Here is a 24448-nt window from a genome sequence, read left to right on the forward strand (position 1 = left end):
GACTCCTAATAAGCGATTGAGGTGTTCTATTGTTGGATGTAATAATGAACATAGCAGTCGTCATTTACTCCCGACATCTGAGCCGCTGAACTCGCAGTGGATTATGTTTGTTTTGAAGGGAATGCTCCCCGATCTGCCTAAATGCGTCTATGTTCGCGCGAATCATTCATGATCCAGCCTCATCTACAGAAGAAGTGTGTTTTGTAATGAATCTTTGCAAATCGACTTTCCTAATAATGTGCTAATTAGCAAGTTTCACAATAAATGCGGCTAAAGTAAACAGTCCTTCAGAGAGCGGCTCGGAAGAGAGGGGCGGGGTCAGCAGAGCTCATTAACATTTAAAGGAAAATGCTACAAAAACGGCTTGATCTGAAAAAGGTGTTTTTTACACTACCACTGAGAAATTTTAATCAAACTATGTCACAGACTTTTCATTAAGACCCTAAAGAATCATATCAACTTGTGGAAAATGGGCAACCTATGACCCCTTTAAAGGAATAGTTTGCCTAAAAATGAAAATGTGCTGAGAATTTACTCAACCCCAGACCATCCAAGATGGAGGTGAGTTTGTTTCTTTATCAGAACAGAAATTTTGAGAAATTTAGCATTGGATTATAACGTGGATTCTTTGCAGGGAATGGGTGCCGTCAGAGTCCAAGCAGCTGATAATAACATCACAGTAATCCACAAGTAATCAACACAACTCCAACCCATCAGATAACATCTTGTGAAGTGAAAAGATGCATGTTTGTAAGAAACAAATCAATCATTAAAGCATTTTAACTTCAACTAATGTTGCTTCTGGATAAATAGAATAGTCCTGTATTCATAATATTGCTTTCTTCAGTTTCTTGTTTGAATCAGGATAGAAATATGCACAGATCAAGCACTATTTACAAGCAAAAAAATTAAAAAATAAATAAAACAAATATGTCAGTGCATTTTGATGTGAGAGTACACATTTGAGGAAGTGTTATTAAGGATTATGGCCTTGTATTTTGGTCAGAAGTGCCTTAATGATGGATTTGTTTCTTACAAACGTAACTTTTTGCTTTACAAGATGGTAATTAATGGACTGGTGCCTTTGGATAACTTGTGGATTATTGTGATGTTTCTAATCAGCTGTTTGAAGTTTCATTCTGACGGCACCCATTCACTGCAGAGGATCCATTGTTGAACAAGTAATGTAATGCTACATTTCTCCAAATTTGTTCTGATTAAGAAACAAACTCATATTTGATGGTCTGAGTACATTTTCAGCAAATTTTCATTTTTGGGTGAACTATTCCTTTAAACGAATATCAAACCAAATGCAATTTACAAGTTACAAATATAAAATAGCAGTCAGATAATAATAATAATAATAAATATGACAAATATGATAAATGTGGCTTAGGATCGATGTATCGCAAGAAGATATGGACCTGTCCACATGACTGCAACTTCTAAACAACAATTAAACATCCATCCAATAACCTTGAGCCTCATGTCAACGTGCTTGTCAAACGTAAGTAATGTTTTTTGTAATAGGTAATTAACCTCAAGGATCTAGGCTGCTTTCAGATTTAATCACATCCAGTCATCTCACGAAAGCCCACAATAAGCACAGATTCCTCATCAAAACACATAATTGCAAAATGCAGCATTCCATGCACATGCGAAAGCTGCAGCGCATTGACAAAAAGGTTGAGTTACTGAAGCGGGAAGCAGAGGAATCGAGAGAAGACGGAGTCATCATTAGGTAAAGAAGAATATCCTCATTTATTACACGGCTCACTGGAGACTTGATTCTGATTGGTCAGTCTTTTATCAAATATTTTATGTTATATATATATATATATTAAATATACATTTACATAAGTGACCATTGTCCCTGGCAACCAAATCTTCTACAAAGCTATACTAGTTTATTATCTATCTATCATGTAGCCTATTAAAATAATTTAAACTTAAATAGTTCATGTCCATTTATCATTTGGTAAATAGTCATATAATTAAAGTATAATGTACATTCAGATGATCATTATTCCAAAATAAACCTTATGTCATCCTATATCAAACATAAAATATGTTTTATGTTTTATGTGATTTATTACACGGCTCACTGGAGACTTGATTCTGATTGGTCAGTCTTTTATCAAATATTTTATGTTATATATATATATATATTAAATATACATTTACATAAGTGACCATTGTCCCTGGCAACCAAATCTTCTACAAAGCTATACTAGTTTATTATCTATCTATCATGTAGCCTATTAAAATAATTTAAACTTAAATAGTTCATGTCCATTTATCATTTGGTAAATAGTCATATAATTAAAGTATAATGTACATTCAGATGATCATTATTCCAAAATAAACCTTATGTCATCCTATATCATCAAAGCTATTTTTGAAAATGCTCAGCACAGTATTCAGTACGTTTATGTTCTTTCTTTTTGCATTGCTAAATAGTCTGACAGCGTTTGTTTTCTTATAGGAATGTGTATTTAAGCAAAAAGACTGCTTAGAAAAGAGAGGAAAGGCAAAGAGTTTTCAGGATTGTGAACTTATCCATGTGAGTGAAAGTGAAGCATTCACCTGAGGTTGTTTGTTCAAGAGACCCAAATGCTGTGTAGATTGAGAGGAGGGAAACAAAAGGAAAAGTGTACAAGCAGCTGAGGGAAGTTCTTCAGGCAAAAGATTAAAACGCAACACAAATAAAACCTATTTTAAACCGAGTTTAGTTGCTTTATCTAATTGTAACACTCTGCAGGATGTCAGTTCTTGGTGGGAAATACATGATAAAAGGGCTGGAAATTGAGTCTCGGTATGCTTGAGGCAGTTTGTGTGGGATCTGTTGAAGAAATTGAGAAACAATAATAAATGAGAAAAAATTGCATTCGTGTGATTTTATTTTCAGACACACTAGACTGGTGATGAGAATGAAATATGTGAACGAATTATGGAGAAATATATAAACTACCGTTCAAAAATGTGGGGTCAGTTTTTTATTTATTTATTTTTTAATTAATCAAGGATACATTGAATTGTCCAAAAGTGACAGTAAAGTTTTTAACTTTTACCACAAAAATATTAAGCAGTTTTCAAAATATTTCTTTAGAACCATATTAAAATGTTTTTTGATGTATCGTGTGACACTGAAGAATGGAGAAATGGCTACTAAAAAAATCAGCTTTGCCATCACAAGAAAAAAATTACATTTTAAAATATAGTCCAATACTAAACAGTTATTTTAATTTGTTACACTATTTCACAATATTACTATTTTACTCTATTTTTGATCAAATAAATGCAGCCTTGGTGAGAATAAGAGACTTCTTTCAAAAACATAAAAAAATCTTACTGAGCCCTGAACTTTGAACGGTAGTGTATGTGTGTATATTACATTCTCAAAATGGTTTCCCAAACACTCTGCCATTGGCTGGTCAAACAGAGAGCACCACCCTAAACTCACACCATTGGTTGAACCACTGTTGCTGTGCGTGGAAGCTCAAACAAACAGAAGTAATACTTTGAAAGTGCAACAGAAACAAAGCGTTGACGCTTTTCATTGTAAGCAACCTACAAATGGATTACTTGCAGTTATCGCTAACAATCCGGGACAGGAGAATGTATTTTACACACTTCATCTTTAAATCTACTAGGAATAAAATTCTGTCATTTTTCTGAATATCAATTAGTAGTACAGTTACTCTCACACAGACCACATACTGGGTGACATATGGCCTCTAGTTATGTGAATGCCATACGGGATGACCTCAGCCAGAGGACGTTCACAGAGAGTTCTAAAAGGTCAACAGTTGCCCCACTCTCAGCAAGTGTTCTTTGACATTTACAGCACTTGCATCAGTAAACTCAGCCAGTAGAGTTCCTAACGCTACCTCTAAATCTCTGCCCGCATAGGTGAGGCGGCCTTTACGAAGGACAACAACTGCCTGAACGCTGCCAAGGCCTGCAACCTGAATGACACGTGTAAGAAGTACCGCTCCTTCTACATCAGTCCCTGCACCAGTAGAGTCTCAACCACTGAGGTGTGTAACAAGCGCAAGTGCCACAAGGCCCTGCGGCAGTTCTTCGACAAGGTGCCACCGAAACACAGTTATGGCATGCTTTTCTGCTCCTGCCCCTCCGGGGATCACACGGCTTGCTCCGAGCGCAGACGTCAGACCATCGTGCCAGCCTGCTCCTACGAGGACAAAGAAAAACCCAACTGTCTCTCCTTACAAGACTCCTGCAAGACCAACTACATCTGCAGGTTCGATAAAAGACAGCTTGTGTTACGTGTCATGGAGTAAGGAGGAAAGTGCTGGAATATTCACTATACTTTTCAGCGAGTTCATTATTTATCCTGTGGGGTGCATGGTGTCTGAGAAGAGATGACTGCAGGAATGTCACTTGTGTGCTAGTAGTCTGTTTAATGAGGAGATGTGGCGTGTGGATTCTTGTTCATTCCTGCTTAATTTTTTTCAGATCTCGTTTAGCTGACTTCCTTACCAACTGTCAACCTGAGGTGCGCTCGATTTCTGGGTGTCTGAAGGAAAACTATGCCAACTGTCTGCTGGCATATTCAGGTCTTATTGGTGAGTTAACTCACATCAATAAATTATTGTGGCAGTACAGTACTATATATATATTTTATACCATAGTACTGAAATTCTTGTGCTATGGTTTTTGGATGTGTACTGTGTCATTACTATATACCTTAGAGTGTCATGAATCAAACCTAATTTAAAAAATGGTACTACTATGGTAAATGTACAGAAAAACATTGTTGTCCACAAAAAGCTTATTTGATGCAATGAAAGTTCAAATGAACAACATTTATTTGACATATAAATCTTTTCTAAGATTATAAATGCCTTTACTGTCACTTTTGATGAATTTAATGCATCCTTGCTGAATAAAAGTATTAAGTATTATACCCTAGCCTTTTGAATAGTAGTGTATTATTTAAAAAAAAAATCAATAACATTCAAAAATTAAAACCACAAAACATATGCATATATTCTGGTTTTCAGATGGATCATGTCCATAGGTAATGCAATTAACTACATGCAGCATTTGTAACTGGCTTCATTCATCCATTAAAATTAAAGGTGCCACATAGATAGTTCACCCAAAAATGAAAATTACCCCATAATTTACTCACTGTAAAGCCATCCTAGATTTATATGACTTTCTTTCTTTCGGATGAATACAGTCAGTTATATAAAAAAAATGTCCTGACTCTTCCAAACTTTATAATGGCAGTGAATGGGTGATGAGATTTAGAAGTCCAATAAAGTGCATCCATCCAGCTTATGCTATGCCTACATCATCTGCTGGAACGGCCACTCTCAATTGAAGGCTTGCACGACAGTTAGCAGTAGCTAGAGATTATGGTTTATAAAGTTTTAAATATGGATATTTCTTACAAAAATGCATTGATTTGCTTCAGAAGGCCTTTATTAAACTCTTTCCCCACCATTGACGAGTTATCTCGTCTTTTACAAGAAAACGCTTCCCCGCCAAAGACTAGTTTTTACGGCTTTTCACTGTTATACACTCGGGGCGCTATTACGCATCTTCTGATCGAGTACAAAACCTCCCGAACAAAAACACACGTGAACAGGACGGAGAAACGAGCGATCTCTTATGTAAACAGATGCATATGAAAAATAATGCGATCATCAGCAATAGACAGCATATAAATGAAAACTGCATAGTGTTAGAGTAAAATGTTGATCCAGGAAGTATATGTCTGTGCAAGCTTTGGAGGTGTTGATGGAAGCGATTTACTGGATTTATGCTTTGATAATCGTACTGAATATTATCCAGATGTAGTTTTTGATAAAAATGTCATTTTCTCACCTTTTTGCTCAAAATTATTAATTTTTTATGAAACCTACCTATATTCAAGTGTTAATAAAAAAAAGAATGCTCTGATCTTTATTTTGGTGTATTGCATATTCAAATATTCATACCGCAAAATATACTGGAGACCATCAAATTTGAGTGAAAATCATCAAAATTGCTGGCGGTGGCTGGCAACTTTTTTCAAAAATGCTGGCGGGGAAAAAGGTTAACCCTCTGAAGCCATGAGGAGTAGAAACTTTCCCACTTTATTGGACTTCAAAATCTCATCACCGATTCACTGCCATTATAAAGCTTGAAAGAGCCAGAACATTTTTAAATATAACTCCAGTTGTATTCATCTGAAAGTCATATACACCTAGGATGGCTTGAGGGTGAGTAAATCATGGGGTAATTTGCATTTTGGGGTTAACTATTCCTTTAATAATTTGTATCTAATGAAATGACGTTCATACACTTCTAATGTTTGGACATTAGACATGCCTCTAAATGTTTGGGGCCACTGTATATTTTGCATTTGAATGTACTTGGACTACTTATCTGTGTTTGTAATGTTAAGGATAAAATAATGTAGTTTTTTTTACATTTATTTATTATAAGGCATTGGCTTGTCCGCACTGTTTGTCTTACCTAGTAAACTGCCTATCCAGCATGCTTTTTTGATCCCTAATGCTGTCTATAATGGCTGCTTGCTAGATTTTGAAATACAGCCACTCGCGTTTCCATTACCCTTCAAATTGCGCAAATTGAAATTGCAAATTGAAAATACGCCTAATGGAAACGTGTCAATTTCGCAAAAATGGCCATATATCGCAAAAAAGTTTTTACGCTCGCATGAGGTGGTTTTTCAGGCAATGCGCAAAAGGATTAATTCGCAAAACTGCAATGGAAACGGCTTTTTCGCATTTACAGGTCAAATGGCGTATGTAAAAAGTCATATGATCATTCTTCAACATACTATAACCTCCAAGAAACACTTAAAGTGAATCCATCCAGCTTATGCTATGCCTACATCATCTGCTGGAACGGCCACTCTCAATTGAAGGCTTGCACGACAGTTAGCAGAAGCTAGAGATTATGGTTTATAAAGTTTTAAATATGGATATTTCTTACAAAAATGCATTGATTTGCTTCAGAAGGCCTTTATTAAACTCTTTCCCCACCATTGACGAGTTATCTCGTCTTTTACAAGAAAACGCTTCCCCGCCAAAGACTAGTTTTTACGGCTTTTCACTGTTATACACTCGGGGCGCTATTACGCATCTTCTGATCGAGTACAAAACCTCCCGAACAAAAACACACGTGAACAGGACGGAGAAACGAGCGATCTCTTATGTAAACAGATGCATATGAAAAATAATGCGATCATCAGCAATAGACAGCATATAAATGAAAACTGCATAGTGTTAGAGTAAAATGTTGATCCAGGAAGTATATGTCTGTGCAAGCTTTGGAGGTGTTGATGGAAGCGATTTACTGGATTTATGCTTTGATAATCGTACTGAATATTATCCAGATGTAGTTTTTGATAAAAATGTCATTTTCTCACCTTTTTGCTCAAAATTATTAATTTTTTATGAAACCTACCTATATTCAAGTGTTAATAAAAAAAAGAATGCTCTGATCTTTATTTTGGTGTATTGCATATTCAAATATTCATACCGCAAAATATACTGGAGACCATCAAATTTGAGTGAAAATCATCAAAATTGCTGGCGGTGGCTGGCAACTTTTTTCAAAAATGCTGGCGGGGAAAAAGGTTAACCCTCTGAAGCCATGAGGAGTAGAAACTTTCCCACTTTATTGGACTTCAAAATCTCATCACCGATTCACTGCCATTATAAAGCTTGAAAGAGCCAGAACATTTTTAAATATAACTCCAGTTGTATTCATCTGAAAGTCATATACACCTAGGATGGCTTGAGGGTGAGTAAATCATAGGGTAATTTGCATTTTGGGGTTAACTATTCCTTTAATAATTTGTATCTAATGAAATGACGTTCATACACTTCTAATGTTTGGACATTAGACATGCCTCTAAATGTTTGGGGCCACTGTATATTTTGCATTTGAATGTACTTGGACTACTTATCTGTGTTTGTAATGTTAAGGATAAAATAATGTAGTTTTTTTTACATTTATTTATTATAAGGCATTGGCTTGTCCGCACTGTTTGTCTTACCTAGTAAACTGCCTATCCAGCATGCTTTTTTGATCCCTAATGCTGTCTATAATGGCTGCTTGCTAGATTTTGAAATACAGCCACTCGCGTTTCCATTACCCTTCAAATTGCGCAAATTGAAATTGCAAATTGAAAATACGCCTAATGGAAACGTGTCAATTTCGCAAAAATGGCCATATATCGCAAAAAAGTTTTTACGCTCGCATGAGGTGGTTTTTCAGGCAATGCGCAAAAGGATTAATTCGCAAAACTGCAATGGAAACGGCTTTTTCGCATTTACAGGTCAAATGGCGTATGTAAAAAGTCATATGATCATTCTTCAACATACTATAACCTCCAAGAAACACTTCATAAGTGGCCGTGCTCCAGTATAAGGGGCTTTCCCTACTATTAATGCTTAGACAATTTACATTGCACACGTCTGCGGTGCAGTGTGGCTCTGATACGGTCACTGAAGCTGATTACGACCACTCAATGCTTGTGTTTATGTTTTTATACAGTCTATGGTTTATTCCAGCCGCGCCGCGCACGTTTCGGAAGCGGCTCTCTTTGCTGCTTCTGTAAAGATACACGCATAAGCCTCCTTTGAATAAATATAGCCAAAATCCCACCAAAATCCGTTGCCATGACTTATCGCAAGAGGCAAAAGTTTACGTTTTAGCCGCAACATTGGTTAATGGAAACGCCGCCATTTCGCAATACTTTTTTATCGACATTCAGAAAATTTAGCCAAAGTTTTGCGCAAATCTGTAATGGAAACGCGCCTACTGTCTTGTTAGAATCTAATTTCATAAACGTCCTTGTTTTCAACATAAATGACCTTTGAACTTTGCTCCTTGCTATGTGTGACACAGGTACGGTGATGACTCCAAACTACCTCCGTGCCCCTGGCATCAGCGTGTCACCTTGGTGTGACTGCAGCAACAGTGGAAACGGAAAAGCAGAGTGTGACAAGTTCACCGAGTTCTTCACCAACAACCGTTGTCTCCGTGAGTAGACTTCATTCACAGCTGCTGCTGCTGCTGCTATATCATTGGTCACATGGCGTTCTGTGCTGACTGACAGAATTTGCCCATCAAGACTGACTCTAAAGCTGAATTCTGCTCCGTTGCATCTTCATGATCATTCACAGTCTGCACCAGTAAATCTGATCTCTGTGATTTGTGTTCCTGCGTGGTTCAGGGCAGTCTGACGGCCGAGAGACAGAGAAATCCCTCTTAAATGGGGCGGCTGAGAGGGGGGATTGATATAAAAAGGCAATAAAGCATTACTCGGGTGTCCATGGGCCTGGAAGCATGCATTATTTTGTCAGGGAGTTATTCAAAAACATCCATTGAGATAAACTGGATGCAGGGAAATAGACAGGGAACAGATGAGAGGGAGGATTTGTCTACATGAGACAATGGCCTTTAGGATGACAGCCCGGATGATACAGCAGTACCGACACAAGTCACGCCACATCCACACCTCATATCTGACACGTTCTCATCTTTTCTGTTTACCTATAGAGAGAGAGGTGGAGGGAAAGAGAACAAACTGTCCAACAAGATGTCAAGGAGTTCAAACAGCATGAGACAGCATCAGCAAAATTATTTCTTAGCTCTTTCTAGTTTGTAATGAACACATGCCATTATTTGTATATCACGGAGGGCCCATTACTGGCATTACAGACTGCAGCAGGTCTATTAGGATGCATCAGACCTAATGCACACATCATGTTGATATAAATCAGTTTTGTTTAAGCTCAATTAGTAGTTAGTGCAGGTTTTTGACTTGGTTCTAAAGTACCAATACTTTTTTATTCACCTTGAGTGTCCATGATATTGTTCACCCTTGGGATGAACAAAGATGACAGAATTTTCTGTTTTGAATTAACTAAAAAAAAATCCAAAACATAAGCATTTATTATCATATTAGGTTAAATGATGAAAATCGTCTCATAGATTTGAACACATTAAATTACTTTTCTAAAAAAGCCTCTAAATCTGGCCACTCATTTGATGGCCATCTAATAATAAACCAATACGAGCACAGCAACTAAAGACGTGTGAGAGAGAGCGAGAGAATAATGTTAGCTTGTCTATATGATGTGTAATATAACGATCTTCCTAACATGTTACAATTTTACAGTCAAGATGAGCTTGAATTTGCGCCTAAAGAATGAAGTCAATATACTCCCTTCTTTGCTTAAAGTCTGCTAAGATGTATAAGTACAGTTGATGTTGCACAGTCTGCCTTGGCTTTTACTCACTTATTTTTAATAATCGTGCACTTGCGCGTGCCTCAAAAAAGGGCCTACAATGACTTACAAAGATGCATAACAGCTACAAGTTTATGCACTACTTGCTTTATGCAAGCACTACATAGGATAAATAACGTCTCGGGTTACTTATGTAACCATGGTTCCCTGAGGGGAACGAGACACTGCGTCCTCTAGGGGTCGCTATGGGGGACGCCTCGTCGTGACCCGTGTCTGAAGCCTACATTGAAAAAACACCAACTTGTTTGGCCGGCGACAGCCATGACGTCACTACCGTCGCAACTAGTACAAAATAGGCGCCGGTAGCGCACATCATCACTTCTTCGTCTGAAGCTTGTGTCCGCAGCTTGGCACAAAAAGCTAGAGGACGCAGTGTCTCGTTAACAGCCAAAGCATCAGGCTGTCTTTGAGTTCACATGAACAACAGTTAAAGTTACTCGTCGTCAGGTTACAGAAGAATACCATAATTCCTCATTTCAGTTAGACCTAAGACATCGAGAGTCACGCAGACCTATAACAACCTGGCCACAACACATAATTGCGAATAACATGCCTTACCGTAACACAGAATCGACCACAGGCACAGAGTCCAACGTTTATATTTTTTCCACAAATCTTTGAGTTAACATGTACTAAACGTGAGTGGAATTTGCACCGAAGCGCCCCCACACCGTGATGCTAATGACTAGAATAGCATGTATAGTTTTCTTTATTGAAGTGAATTAGGTTTAAATCGCCGTCATGCATGAATGAATGATATTTTTGCAATTTTACACATAATAATCCACGATGAACATATTACACAAAACTGAAATTGCATGTCAAAATAACACATTGTCAATATTTTTTGAGACCCCCCAAAATTTCACAAATCAAGTTTTCAGGGGAGCCCATGTCTTATTAAGGGGAGCCGAGCTCCCCCGTAGTTCGCACCCTGCTCCAGGGTCATATTGTACAGTCTGACAACCCCCCAAAAATCTGTCCTTTAAGCCTTTAAATCTACTGTATATAAACGATCCAGAATTATGCTTGGAATACACATCCATCCAATGCAATGGAAGATGCAGAATGAGGCTTTATGAGTTTTTAACCCTTAAGAAACAGAATGAGCTTGCACGGCCTTAAGGGAAATTCAACGCTCACTCAGTAATAAGGTCAGCCTACCCTTGTCTCTGTCAATAGACGGTACTTAATACACATGCAGCTTATTCTTTACCTGAGTACCCATCAATAATCTCCCACTTGCCCTTTAGCTTTCTGTGGCAAGAGGTAAATAAGACACTCTGAAGTCAAAAGTGCTCTTCAGAATAAAGTCATTTAAAAAAGCAGTTGCATCATAATGGCCTCCGTTTTATCACCGGAAAGGTCCCAGAAACTTAGTAAGTGAAGGTCTTACTGCACATACACACAGAGGCTAAGTGCCTCTTTATCAGAGTTCATCTGCTTTAGTATTAAGAGATGAAGAGAGAAGCTCTTAATATCCAAATAGGTGTAGATAACAAAAGACCAAACATTTGATAGCGACATGTCAATGCCAATTGTATTTTAAACAGGCCTGAATTGAGAATGAATTTTGGTTTATTCAGTTAAAACTAACATTTTATAACGCTGGAATAAAATAAGATTAAGAACTTGGACTTGAAAGATAATTGAAATGTTAAATAAAATATGTTGAAGCTGTACAATTACTAGAACTAAAATAAAAATAAATTAAGCTAAATAGAAATATTAAAAACTAAAATTACTAAAATATACAAAAGCACAATAAATTAAACTAAAAATAACATTAAAACTGAAACTGATTTAAATATTTTATGATTTTAAACTATTTTAAAATATTAATAAATACTATAATAATATAAAAGTATACTAAAATAACACTATACCACAATTTGAATTGAGGTGCTGTGTTAATTGGTTTGACAATAATAAGTGTAGTTTTGAGGGGGGGGGGGGGGGGGGGGGCCAATACTATATGACCTCTATTTGCCGTGGTAAATTACAGTGCTTTATTGGAGCTGTGCTTGACTTAGATCGCACTGGACTCAGTTTAAAGGGTTGCTGGATGGAAATGCTTCAGTGTGAGAAATGGTTTATAACACAAAACCTTGAAGAGCTTTTTGCAAGTAATTGACTTTTCAGCCCGTATTTCAGCTGGCCTCTTTCTCTCTTTCTTTATAGGCTCAGAAACTGAAAAGTAATGTTACTCTGGATGTTCTTTGTGTGGTAAGAATCTTACATTTCTACTCACCTAGCATTTTCCAGTCAATATGGGGCTGTTCACACGAGATACATTCTGTACATTTTTGTCTATGCAATAATGCACTAAGCGGACGTTGTTGAATGTTGCGGCGTGTCTTGTTGTTGCTGCATCCCACTGTAAAAAATTATGTGTTCAATAAGTCATGATAACAAAGATTTTCATTACTTTAACTCATCAAAATAATTTTACCAATTTTAACTTAAATTATACTACATTTTTTTTAAAGTAAGTTTAATATAATTTAAGCTGAAATTACCTGTACAGCCAATTTGATTATACTTAAAAATTTAAGGCAGCATCTGTACTTATGCTTTAAAGTTAAAGTAGGTGGAAACTTTTTTTTACAGATGTCAGTATGTTTTTAGGGCATATTAAGCTCTTTTAAAGGCAAAACATATCTTGTTTGAACAGCCCTTTTGATTCCATTCCATAAAGGTACGCTATGAAAGCCCCACCTCAGAATAATAAATAAAATGGGTAATTATGAGGTAAAGTATTTCACAATTAGGACTTTATTTCTCATATTTTATGTGACACAAGGTCACAGTTGTAAGAGTCACAATTAAGAGAAACACAGTCACAATAACAATACATGAAGTCATAATTATGAGACAATTTTGTCGAAGACAGATTTTATATCTTGTAATTTTCTTACAAGAAGTAGTTGTCTTACAACTGTGAACGTATGTAACATAAGGTCACAACTGTGATATAGTCGCAATTTTGAGAAATAAGTCACAACTTCTTGTAATTACCTGTTTTATTTTTTATTCTTGTAATTGTGACTGTATTTTTTGTAATTGCGACTATCTTAAGAGGCTAAAGCTGTGATCTGTCACAGAAGAGAGAATTATGAATTATGAAAGTAATTAACAGGCAAACTTGCAATTGTGAACTGTAAAGTTGCATTTGTAAGATATGAAGACATAATTACAAGAAAAAGTAGCAAATCGTTTTTTATCTTTTAACTCTGAAGTGGAAATGGGAGTTCATACTATTCACGTAAATCTGTAAAAAAAAAAAAAAAAGTGTTTCAAAATGCACATTTTGCCTAAACTGTGACATTTTAAGGCTTGCCTGCACAACTAAGAACAAAACAATCAGAAAATGTCAGAATGACTAACAATATGAAAACATGACCTTTTTTCCACAGGATCCACAGCTGAATGATCCCAGTAGCTTTAATGCAATAGCTCGGAGCTCAACTAGTGCTGTCTGCCTGCTGGACTGGACTGTGCTGCTGCTGTCTCTGGTCTCAGTTCTTCTAACAGTCCCACAGACATTATAGCCGCTCACCGATCAGACCTGCTGCTGGACTGCTGCTGCCGCCGCCTCTGTACCATACAAAAATGTTGTATTATAAGTTTTTTCTGCAAGTGGTTCTGTGCGCGCTGTGGTGTTTCAGTGTGATGAAACTATTCTTGGTCCACCTGCTTTACTTTCTCACTTATCGGAGATAACGGACAAACATGGACATATTTGAATGTCAGTAAAAGGTCATCTAGGATTACTTCTGTTGCGAAAAACTTTCTGCAATCAGGCATGGCCCGAACTCTTATATGTGGCGCATTATGCTACTTTTTTTCTACCATCACAGCGAGATCTGGTCGAGAAAAAAAGAGATGCATGGAGATGCAAGAACCACTTCCGACAGTGAAATATTGACACAGCTTCTGCATACTAGGGTGCTGCAGATGATAATTTATTTTCTCTGAGCTGATGCCACAGGAAAGCCTGCAAACTCCAACTTGTACTCAAACAGTGTCAAGCAGTGCACAGAGATTTTTTTGAAGGCTTATCAGCAAAACCTGCTGCTCCTGTCCCTTATTAGGACCTACAGACTCCATTCTCCCTCAAAGTGGCAGTGACTTTTTGTAGTGCTCCAGCTTAGATGATACGGTATGGGAAACGAACATGAGGATAGACACGACACTTTATCACGTCAAAACACAGTGTGATCTTAATGACACTAAGAGGGGAGAGGGGGGTGGGGGTTGGGGGTGCCCCCCCCCCTCTTTTGAGCCAGTGCCCCCGACTGGCTCCCCCATTTAAAATGCTCTAGACACGCCCCTGCAATCAAGAGCAGTGAGTGATTTCTTTGTTGTTGCTGTTTGATTAATATTAAGAAAGTGCTGTCACTTTAAGAGAATGCACTGATCCAGTGCACTGATCCAGTACGTTCAGCCGGCTATGTCTGCTATAGGATACTTACCAAGACGGGTATTTTGACATAATTTTTGTGTGAATTTGTCCATTCAAACACAATACTTCAGAGAGAGCTTAATATTTGCGTGCATTCTGAGACACAGGTTTGTGCGCTTCGGATGAGTGCACGCACAAATCTTCTCACTGCGAGCTCGCGTCCTCTGGCTCTTAAATGTTTAAACTGGCAAAGCTTAAATGAGTTTAGTTTAAACTCAGATATCAGCGTGTGCTGTTCAGGTCTCACCTGTGTGCGTGCGCTATCAGCACCCGGGTGATCATGATGGACTAAATGACTGCTCATATTCCAGCATACGACAGAGTGAATGGTTTGTCCACGTTTTTTTTTTTTCATCGCTGTTGTTATAATGTACTGGGAAGCCAGAATGCGCATCCATCAACAGAAACATACATTAGCCGAACACTGTTTTTTTGTTTTTTTTACGTGTTATTTATAAGAAACCATATTACAGATGCGTTGTCAGATTTAAGTTGAACCGCGGTCCTAGCGCGTGCCGAACCGTGTGTGGAGAACCGTACGGTTCGATTTTTTTCCACGAACCGTTCCACCCCTAGTTTTTATATTTTTAGAAAGAGGACCAAAATGGATCATTATATTTGGCGGTTTATGGCATCAGAAAGTGTTAAAACCCCTGAGCTCAAAAGTATTCAACATTGAAGTGCACATCAGACCGTTCTCTGGCAGACTGTGCCATTTAGTGCTAAACCAGACATGCTGCCAGTGTCAGTAAATGTGTAAAGACTGTAATTGAAGCACTCTTGGATTCTCATTACTAAAATAGGACATAAACTGAATGTCTACATCTCCTATGGATTAGCCCCATTCGATTCACTATGCCAGTATGTCCTTCACGGGCAAAAAGAGTTATGCGCTTTACAGTTTACAACATTTAACTTGACACATGAACAGAAAGCCATAAAAAGCTCTTGTGGTTTAGTGAGGTCCTGTCAGTTTGACTGATGACTCAAAAGTCACTAACCAGCTTAGCAGTCCTAAAAAAATCATAAACTCAAATGTTTTTGTGGCAAAAAGGAGCTGCAAAACAGTGTTAGCGGTAACAGCTTACAGTTTTCAAGAACCCCAAGTGTGGCCATATCTAACTTGTTTGTAATGGATTTCATGTCATTTCCTAAGATGTATGTGCTTGTCACTTGTGATCTCTGAACTCTGGCCTCTAAAATGAGGATTATAGTCTAAAGTCCATGGTTACTCTGGTCCACTTGTCAAATATTTCATATGTGAGGGTTGAAAGGTGAAAGGGTAGACCTATGCCCAGCATGCACTTAACATGCTGTACATGATGATTAGTCATGGGCCATTTCATAGCTTGAAAGCAAAGTGAAGACGGAAGTGGGCAGAGGGATACTGAGATGGGACAGGGATGTGACTCATAGGACAGCTGAGGGGAGCCGAAGATAGGAGGCCCTTTGTTATTACCAAAGGCAATTAGGCATAATGTCTGGTTTCTGCAGTCTTCAGTGCCATGTGCCCCGCGTTCTTTTAAGGGGCCTTGAATACAGAAAGACAAGCATCAGCTTTGTGCCCAGATGAGCTCTGTCTGTGTAATTTGCAATCAAGTAGAAAAAATTACCCGACATCAGAAGGGAAATAATGCCATAAGGGTGACAATTCAGAGGGAGTATTCATGTCTTCTGCAGGGTCAGCAGGATTTGAGACATTCAATTTCATAAAGGTTTTGTGTCGGCTGATTATTTCAAAAGTTCAAATAAAAAGGCCTTGAAACTAGCCATAAGAAAACAAAGTGGAACAAAAGAGTCATGCACATGCCATCCTGCTCCTCAGAAGTAATAGTTTTCCTGAGAGAAACCAAAGAAATCCAAGCAAAATGATTATCTGTATTTACTGTATATTTGACCACAAGCATGTTTTACTTCTGAGAAACCCAAACTCTCTCTCCAGAAAAAAAAGTTACACAGAGTAACACATTTGCTGTGGACGTCTATGGGGAAAGATGTTACGAATATGCCATACTGTAAAGTTGCCTAAATCTTTATTTTATAAATGGGACTACCATTCTAGGTGGATGACCACTTTACAACGCACATGCCATCCTGCTCCTCAGAAGTAATAGTTTTCCTGAGAGAAACCAAAGAAATCCAAGCAAAATGATTATCTGTATTTACTGTATATTTGACCACAAGCATGTTTTACTTCTGAGAAACCCAAACTCTCTCTCCCGCAAAAAAAATTTACACAGAGTAACACATTTGCTGTGGACGTCTATGGGGAAAGATGTTACGAATATGCCATACTGTAAAGTTGCCTAAATCTTTATTTTATAAATGGGACTACCATTCTAGGTGGATGACCACTTTACAAATGTAATTCCTGTGGGATTTATCTCTATTTCTCTTTAAGGCTACGTTTACACGACAACGATGAAGTAAAAAATGGAAAAGTTTTTCCCTTGCATCTTTAAAAAGTTTCACGTATACACGACAACATTTTCAAAACGATTCATGTTTACACATATCCGCGAAAACAGCCAAAAACGCTGTATTACGTATGCCAGGCCAGTAGTGAAGTGACGATTATATGATGTATATGATGTGTCTCCACTGTTGGTTGTAATATTGGTGAAGTAAATCCACACTTTGCTGAAGCAGCAACAACAGTACCATACTCCGCCATTGTTGTGTATGTTTGTTCACGCTTGCCTTTAAAATCGACATATACTGCGCATGTCTACATACCCAACACGTACTACGCACATGCATAACGTCACCATTTACAAAGATTCCCGTATTGGGTGTTTACACGGAAACGATAACGGTGCCATTTACAAAAACTTGCACTTTGAAACCCGTTTTAAAAAATATGTGTTCTTAAAATAGCTAGTTGCAATCCTTCTCCGAGTCAGGTTTAGTTGGACTGGGGGGACAGAGTGCATACGACTGTGGGGCCCACAATTGCATGATTTTAGGGGGCCCCATAGCAAATTCAGTGCACAGGGCCCATAACTCCTAGCTATGGCCCTGTGGTCCAAGGAGTTATGTATATAACAGCTTGTACAGGTTAGCACGTAATTTTATTATATCAGTCTGTGTTGCAAGAGAGTGTATTATTTGTGCTTAATGCGTAAATCGTGGATTGTCTGATTTTTTCCCGCTCGTTGTTACCCCTCGTGCACGGTCGAGGTTTCTTGAACGTGAACTAGTACAGACGCGTTCGAAACACACACACTTATACAGCTTTGCAATACCTCAGCTGACCTTCAAAAAGAGGACCATTGTGGCTTTTACATTTGTCTTCTGCTAATCCATTTTTTTCTTTGAACGGTTCTCATAAGCAACTGCCCAACTGTAAGTGTCAGTCAATTACATGCACATGTGCAGATGACGCGTTTAGATGAGCACATTGGCGCAGAGTGCTGTAGTGATGCCGTATATTTATTAGGGTTGCACAATAGATTATCATACAGGTTAGAATTTGATTTTTTTATACATTTTTATTTATTTGTTTATTTTAATTGTGCTCACTCGTTTATTCTACCTGACTCTCACTTAAAGTGTCTTTACAAACAAACACAACTAGAATTTTGAAGCCTAAATGCAGTTGCTGCTGTAAAAGTCTATAAATGAACTAGGCCTTTTAATTCTTTTAATTGGGATTATTTTGGCTCACATTTCACAAAAACCCACCAATTCACTATCTCAACAAATTAGAATACTTCATAAGACCAATAAAAAAATTTTTTTTAGTGAATTGTAGGCCTTCTGGCAAGTATTAAAGGTGAACTTTAAAGGTGATTTTCTCAATATTTAGATTTTTTTGCACCCTCCGATTCCAGATTTTCAAATAGTTGTATATCGGCCAAATATTGTCCTATCCTAACAAACCATACATCAATGGAAAGCTTATTTATTCATCTTTCAGATGATGTATAAATCTCAATTTAGAAAAATTTACCCTTATGACTGGTTTTGTGGTCCAGGGTCTTTTACTTTTATTTTAGATGCGATTAATCGTTTGACAGCAGTAGCTAAAATGCTAACTCGTTTCCAAGTTTTAGCCTACAAAAATACTCTTATTTAAAAAAAAAAAAACTGCACTCTGTAATCTGCAGATTAAAAAAAATTATGCTCACTATTATTATTATTACTTTAATATTTATTTCATATTTTTTATTTAACTTATGCCATTCACAAAATAGAGATTATTTTGTATGCCAATTTATGGCATGCAACAGATTGATCCTGTATTTAATCGGGAACATTCCTTTTTTGCGCTATGCTTACATATGCTCACATATAAAGGAACATAAAATTATGGTGTCCCAAAAAAAAAAGTGTCCCAAAGAAGCACACGCCAGTGTTGGTAAAACTAATTTTCCTCTTTGCAGGTCTCGGTGTTACAGGCATCATAAGGATGAATGATTTATCCATAACCATCGCTCATTCTCTCTCTCACCTCCTGTATTACCAACAGGCCGCACTCCCATTAATATCTCTTAATATTAGTGCCAGACACCTTGATTTACGCTGGGCATTTCCTGCCAACTAAAAGCAATAAAGGCACGAGGCATCTCTCACAGCACTCATCTACTGACACACCCAGAGATATACGGCCACACCGGATACACACTTCTCGACTCCCCCACCCATTGACTTATACGACTGATATTGACAGATTCATCCATACGGAAATGGCACGTCTCAAGCACTCATCAGAGGATGGGATCAGGTGAAAAATGGACGAAGGGAGGAGTCCGGAGCACGGGGAGGAGGAAAATGGATTGTTGGGTGATTTTATATTTCTTTTAACACTCCCCATGCTGTCATTACTTCGACACTAATTGCAACCGATCACAAATTCAAATGTTATCATGAGTTCAACCAGCGTTGACCAGAGACAAATGAGTAGGCTTGGTATTGAATGGTTTCCAGAAGACAGTGAGAAACGCTTTGACATGGAAAATGCAAAAACAAGCCAGGCTTATCCATCACTGCCTTTGATACATGGCATGATGTTACGGCTGTCTCCCGTCAGCAGGCTGGAAAAACACAAATACACACGCAGATCTGTGAAGAGTTATCCATACGTCTCCCCTGAGTGTCTTTATGGGCATTAGTCAGCTGTGACAGCTCATTCCGTCTATGTCAGCCTGTGCCGCGCACCTGAGCAGACTGACTGACTAGCCAGGTCTGGTGACTGTCACAGTGAGGTGGATGGAAAAAAGATGTATATGAAACAGCACAACCTTCAAGGATATAGAATATTCATTGCACATTAATGCATCAACCCTAATTTGGGTTAGAAAATGTATCAAATCGTTATGTCTTTAAAATTTGATTGGATAAACCACATTTTAGGCTGTTGATATATTATCTACAAAAGTTTCAAGGGGTTGTGCTTTACCTTTACAGGTTGATTTTTGGATTGATTTGATGACAAAATTGGGGCCTAATACCCGGTGGTGGCAAAACTCATTTCTCATATTGAAGTGTTCAATAGTTAGATTTATTAATAATAATAAACTAGGGCTGGGCAAGTTAACGCGTTATTATCGTGTTAACGCATTGATTAACGCCGACATTTTATCGTGCGTTAACGCAGATTTTATTACTATGAAAGTCCGTTGCTCACTGGCTCCGAATACACATACAGACAAACCATGGGTCACAGGAGGGGTGGGATGTTGATCAGTGTACTGGCTTGGGATGGGTGTCATCATGCTTCTCAAACAATGAGAGCATTTGGGGTGGGCCTAAGACTGCAGCAGTGCTCAAGTGGGAAATAGGAAGTATCCGATAGCACGTGAAGCGCTCTCGCTCAGCACAGTGTAGTGCATCGTTTTGTTTACTTTGTGGTTTATTATTTTGAGTAGTTTGGGATGCAGTAACATACACAGCCCTCTCACAATATATTGCTTTACAGATCTATCACTTTTGCCGCTCATAAATGTACACGCAATCATGCTGCACGTATCAGAAGTTCAGCGCTCCGCTCACACTACAAGTGAACCGTGCTCTGGCCCACCTCTTCCAAACGAGCCAGGGCCGGCTAAACGAACCGCGGCACGGAGCGATCACACTAGTCAAACGAACCGGGCTTTGGGGGTCAGACACGCTCGGGCATGGTTAAGATTGCCTAGTGTGATACACCCTTATTCTCCCGCACACACAAGTCTCTACCCACCCGCACCCGCCCATCAAGTGTTGTCCCACGCCTCACTCTGCTGCGTTGGGTCCCGCAATCGTGCAGGTCTCTACTGGGAAGGTGCCCGTTATGATGTTATGATCGAGGCTCTGCACAATACACTACTTTTGAATTCATTATTTAATTTTTTGCATAATGTGATTAATCGCAGAAAATCATGCAATTAAGCACGATTTAAAAAAATTTATTGTTGCCCAGCACTATAATAAACATTTATTTTTTGCCAAGAGGTTTAAGCCATCTGTATGCAGGTTGCACATTAATATAGCCCCTCCAATCACATTATAGCTCTGGAATTATTCTGATAATAATTACGCTATAAGGTGAGAGTGTCTGTTAGTGTAATCTTTATAGATTACAAAAATGTATATAGCTTATAAAATTTATATAGCTACTACAGGTGCATCTCAATAAATTAGAATGTCATGGAAAAGTTCATTTATTTCAGTAATTCAACTCAAATTGTGAAACTCGTGTATTAAATAAATTCAATGCACACAGACTGAAGTAGTTTAAGTCTTTGGTTCTTTTAATTGTGATGATTTTGGCTCACATTTAACAAAAACCCACCAATTCACTATCTCAACAAATTAGAATACTTCATAAGGAAAGAGGAAAATGAGAAACAAGAGACCAAAAAATGCAGATGAGCTGAAGGCCACTGTCGAAGAAACCTGGGCTTCCATACCACCTCAGCAGTGCCACAAACTGATCACCTCCATGCCACACCGAATTGAGGCAGTAATTAAAGCAAAAGGAGCCCCTACCAAGTATTGAGTACATGTACAGTAAATGAACATACTTTCCAGAAGGCCAACAATTCACTAAAATGTTTTTTTTTATTGGTCTTATGAAGTATTCTAATTTGTTGAGATTTGTGTTAAATGTGAGCAAAATCATCACAATTTGAGTTGAATTACTGAAATAAATGAACTTTTCCACGACATTCTAATTTATTGAGATGCACCTGTATTATAGCATTTATTATTTTTGTAATTATTTTTTTAACTGTCAGTTTTCAGTTTAATTTATTTTGTTATTTTATTGTTTTTGTCATTTTATTAGTTTTTCCATTTAAGTCATTTTAATACTTCAACTTAAACATATCAGTTGTCAAGGCAACATTTCTAATTCTCTACATTGTCTAATTTCCATTTTTTGTTTTCATATAATATCAATACCGGTATATAATTTCAAATACCGAAAATTGTTTTAAAGGGGCCATCGGATGCGACATGCACTTTTACAAGTTGTTTGAACTGAAATGTGTGTTGGCAGTGTGTGTACACAACCACCCTATAATGAAAAAGATCCCCCCAGGGTTTTTTTTTTTAAATCTCGTTAAATGTTTTCCCCTTTCTCAAATCGAGCCGATCTCAGATGCCTGTCTGTGTGACGTCACAAAAACAGGCCCCTCCCACGATAGTTTGATTGACAGTAGCGTTTCAGCACAAACTGGACTGGTGTCTTACCTTAGACCTGCCCTGAGTGAACTGTCATCAGTCCGACATTGTTTCACCACCGGAGCAGATGTAGACAAGAATGACTCCTAATAAGCGATTGAGGTGTTCTATTGTTGGATGTAATAATGAACATAGCAGTCGTCATTTACTCCCGACATCTGAGCCGCTAAAGACGCAGTGGATTACGTTCGTTTTTTAAAGGGAATGCTCCCCCGATCTACATAAATGTGTCTATGTTCGCACGAATCATTCGTGATCCAGCTTCACCAACAGAAGGTTTTTTTTAATGAATCTTTGCAAATCGACTTTCCTTATAATGTGCTAATTAGCAAGTTTCACGATGAAGGCGGCTAAAGTAAACAGTCTCTCAGACAGTGGCATGGAAGAGAGGGGCGGGGTTAGCAGAGCTCATTTGCATTTAAAGAAACATGCAATAAAACGGTTTTCTGTAGACAGTTTTTGACGGTAAAAAACGGGTGTTGTTTTACACTACTGTAACGCTTGCTTAAGGGCTTGTGGGTGTTTTCGGGGCTTAAACTGAATGTTTAGCCAAATAAAACCCTCGAATACTGACGAGTTCTTTTTCCCCCCTTTATTCTCTATTCACATCCTCCTCTCTTCTTTGCACCTTCCACCCCGTCATAATAAAAGTCCTCATAATAACAGGTACAAAAATAAAACTGTTGAATTTTTAACTCTTACACTACCATTGAGAAATTTTAACCAAACTATGTTACAGACTTTTCATTAAGACCCTAAAGAATCTTATCAACTTGTGGAAAATGGGCATCCAATGACCCCTTTAATCGTTTTAGTTAATATCAACACTAGTCAATTTGAATACTAATTAAACATTTTAATAATAGTTAAGTAATTTTAGTGTTTTCTCATTTCTTTTAGTTTTTCACTTTTAGTAATTTTAAACTTGTTTATATCAGTTATCAAGGCAACATTTCTAATTTTCTACATTTTCTAATTTCAAGTTGTTGATGTTTTTTTTTAGGTTTTCCATCTAATATTTATATTTTTATCATTTCAGCTTAATTTCAAACCTAAGGTAATAAAAAAAACAGCCATTCATTAAAAAAAATGTTGATTCATTCTGAAATGAAGCAAGGTTGTAAACAAAGAAATGAATTATTTATTATTAATTTGTCACCCTGTATTAAAATGCTTCACTACTTTGACATAGGCTAAATCAGGGGTGGCGAAAGTCGATCCTGCAGAGTTTTGCTTCAACCCTAATCAAACACATCTGACCAAGCTAATCAAGGTCTGAACGGTTACTAGGGAGCTACAGGCAGGTGAGTTTTAATTAGGGTTGGAGCTGAACTCTGCAGGGCTGCGGTTCTCCAGGACCGGAGTTCGCCACCCCTGGTCTAAATTCACTACATTAGCAAACAACACTGACTCTGTTAACACTTCACACTTAAGTAGGTCTTGTTTCATTGTTCGTTTGTAAACTCTCGACAATGACAGCCATTAAAATCAGATAGAAATAAGGATGCAGTGGAAGTTAGCCTTAAATTCAGCAAACATATTCCGATTCATTCTGAACTGACATTAGCTTAGGTGCTAACAAGTCGACTAGTAGGAAGTAGGAACAAGTCGAAGTTCGATGGGATAACATTAGGAAAAACTGTATCACGACAAACTTACTTGACTTAATGACAGAAACAATTGATTTGGCAAGTTTACATTATTTTAGCAATTAGTTATCTAAGGTTTGGTTAATTTAAAAGCATTACATCGTTGACAGCAAACTTACCTCCGCATTGTTTAAAACCGCGATAAGTTGCCCAATGAGAAAAGAAGAGGATGATGCCCTAGTCTTGATTCTGATTGGTCAAAAGACTCGATGCGCTGCACCAAATATGTTTTATTGGGAAAAAAGATTGCGACAGCTAGACAAACGCCTATGGTCTCACTCCGACTAGTTTGCAGGTGTGTAATATCAACACTGGTGCTATATTGTGAATATATCAATATATTTGTTAATTAAAATGGTATATTA

The 24448-nt window shown here is 37.7% G+C and overlaps 1 protein-coding gene across 1 annotated transcript in view; it reads left to right on the top strand.

Annotated features, from left to right (window-relative positions):
• The window catches only part of LOC107566680 (GDNF family receptor alpha-1-like), a 30492-nt gene extending 15978 nt beyond the window's left edge, over positions 1-14514 (top strand). Inside the window, exons 4-9 of the mRNA XM_016252194.1 lie at positions 3913-4264; positions 4480-4589; positions 8899-9033; positions 9177-9238; positions 12486-12530; positions 13721-14514. Coding sequence (XP_016107680.1) covers positions 3913-4264; positions 4480-4589; positions 8899-9033; positions 9177-9238; positions 12486-12530; positions 13721-13855 — 839 coding nt within the window. The 3' untranslated portion in view covers positions 13856-14514. The remainder of the gene's footprint in view (positions 1-3912; positions 4265-4479; positions 4590-8898; positions 9034-9176; positions 9239-12485; positions 12531-13720) is intronic.
• The last annotated feature ends 9934 nt before the right edge of the window (positions 14515-24448 follow it).

The sequence above is a fragment of the Sinocyclocheilus grahami genome, unplaced genomic scaffold, assembly GCF_001515645.1.
Source record: "Sinocyclocheilus grahami isolate Dianchi unplaced genomic scaffold, SAMN03320097.WGS_v1.1 scaffold26.1, whole genome shotgun sequence".
In the NCBI taxonomy this organism is placed as follows: Eukaryota; Metazoa; Chordata; class Actinopteri; order Cypriniformes; family Cyprinidae; genus Sinocyclocheilus; species Sinocyclocheilus grahami.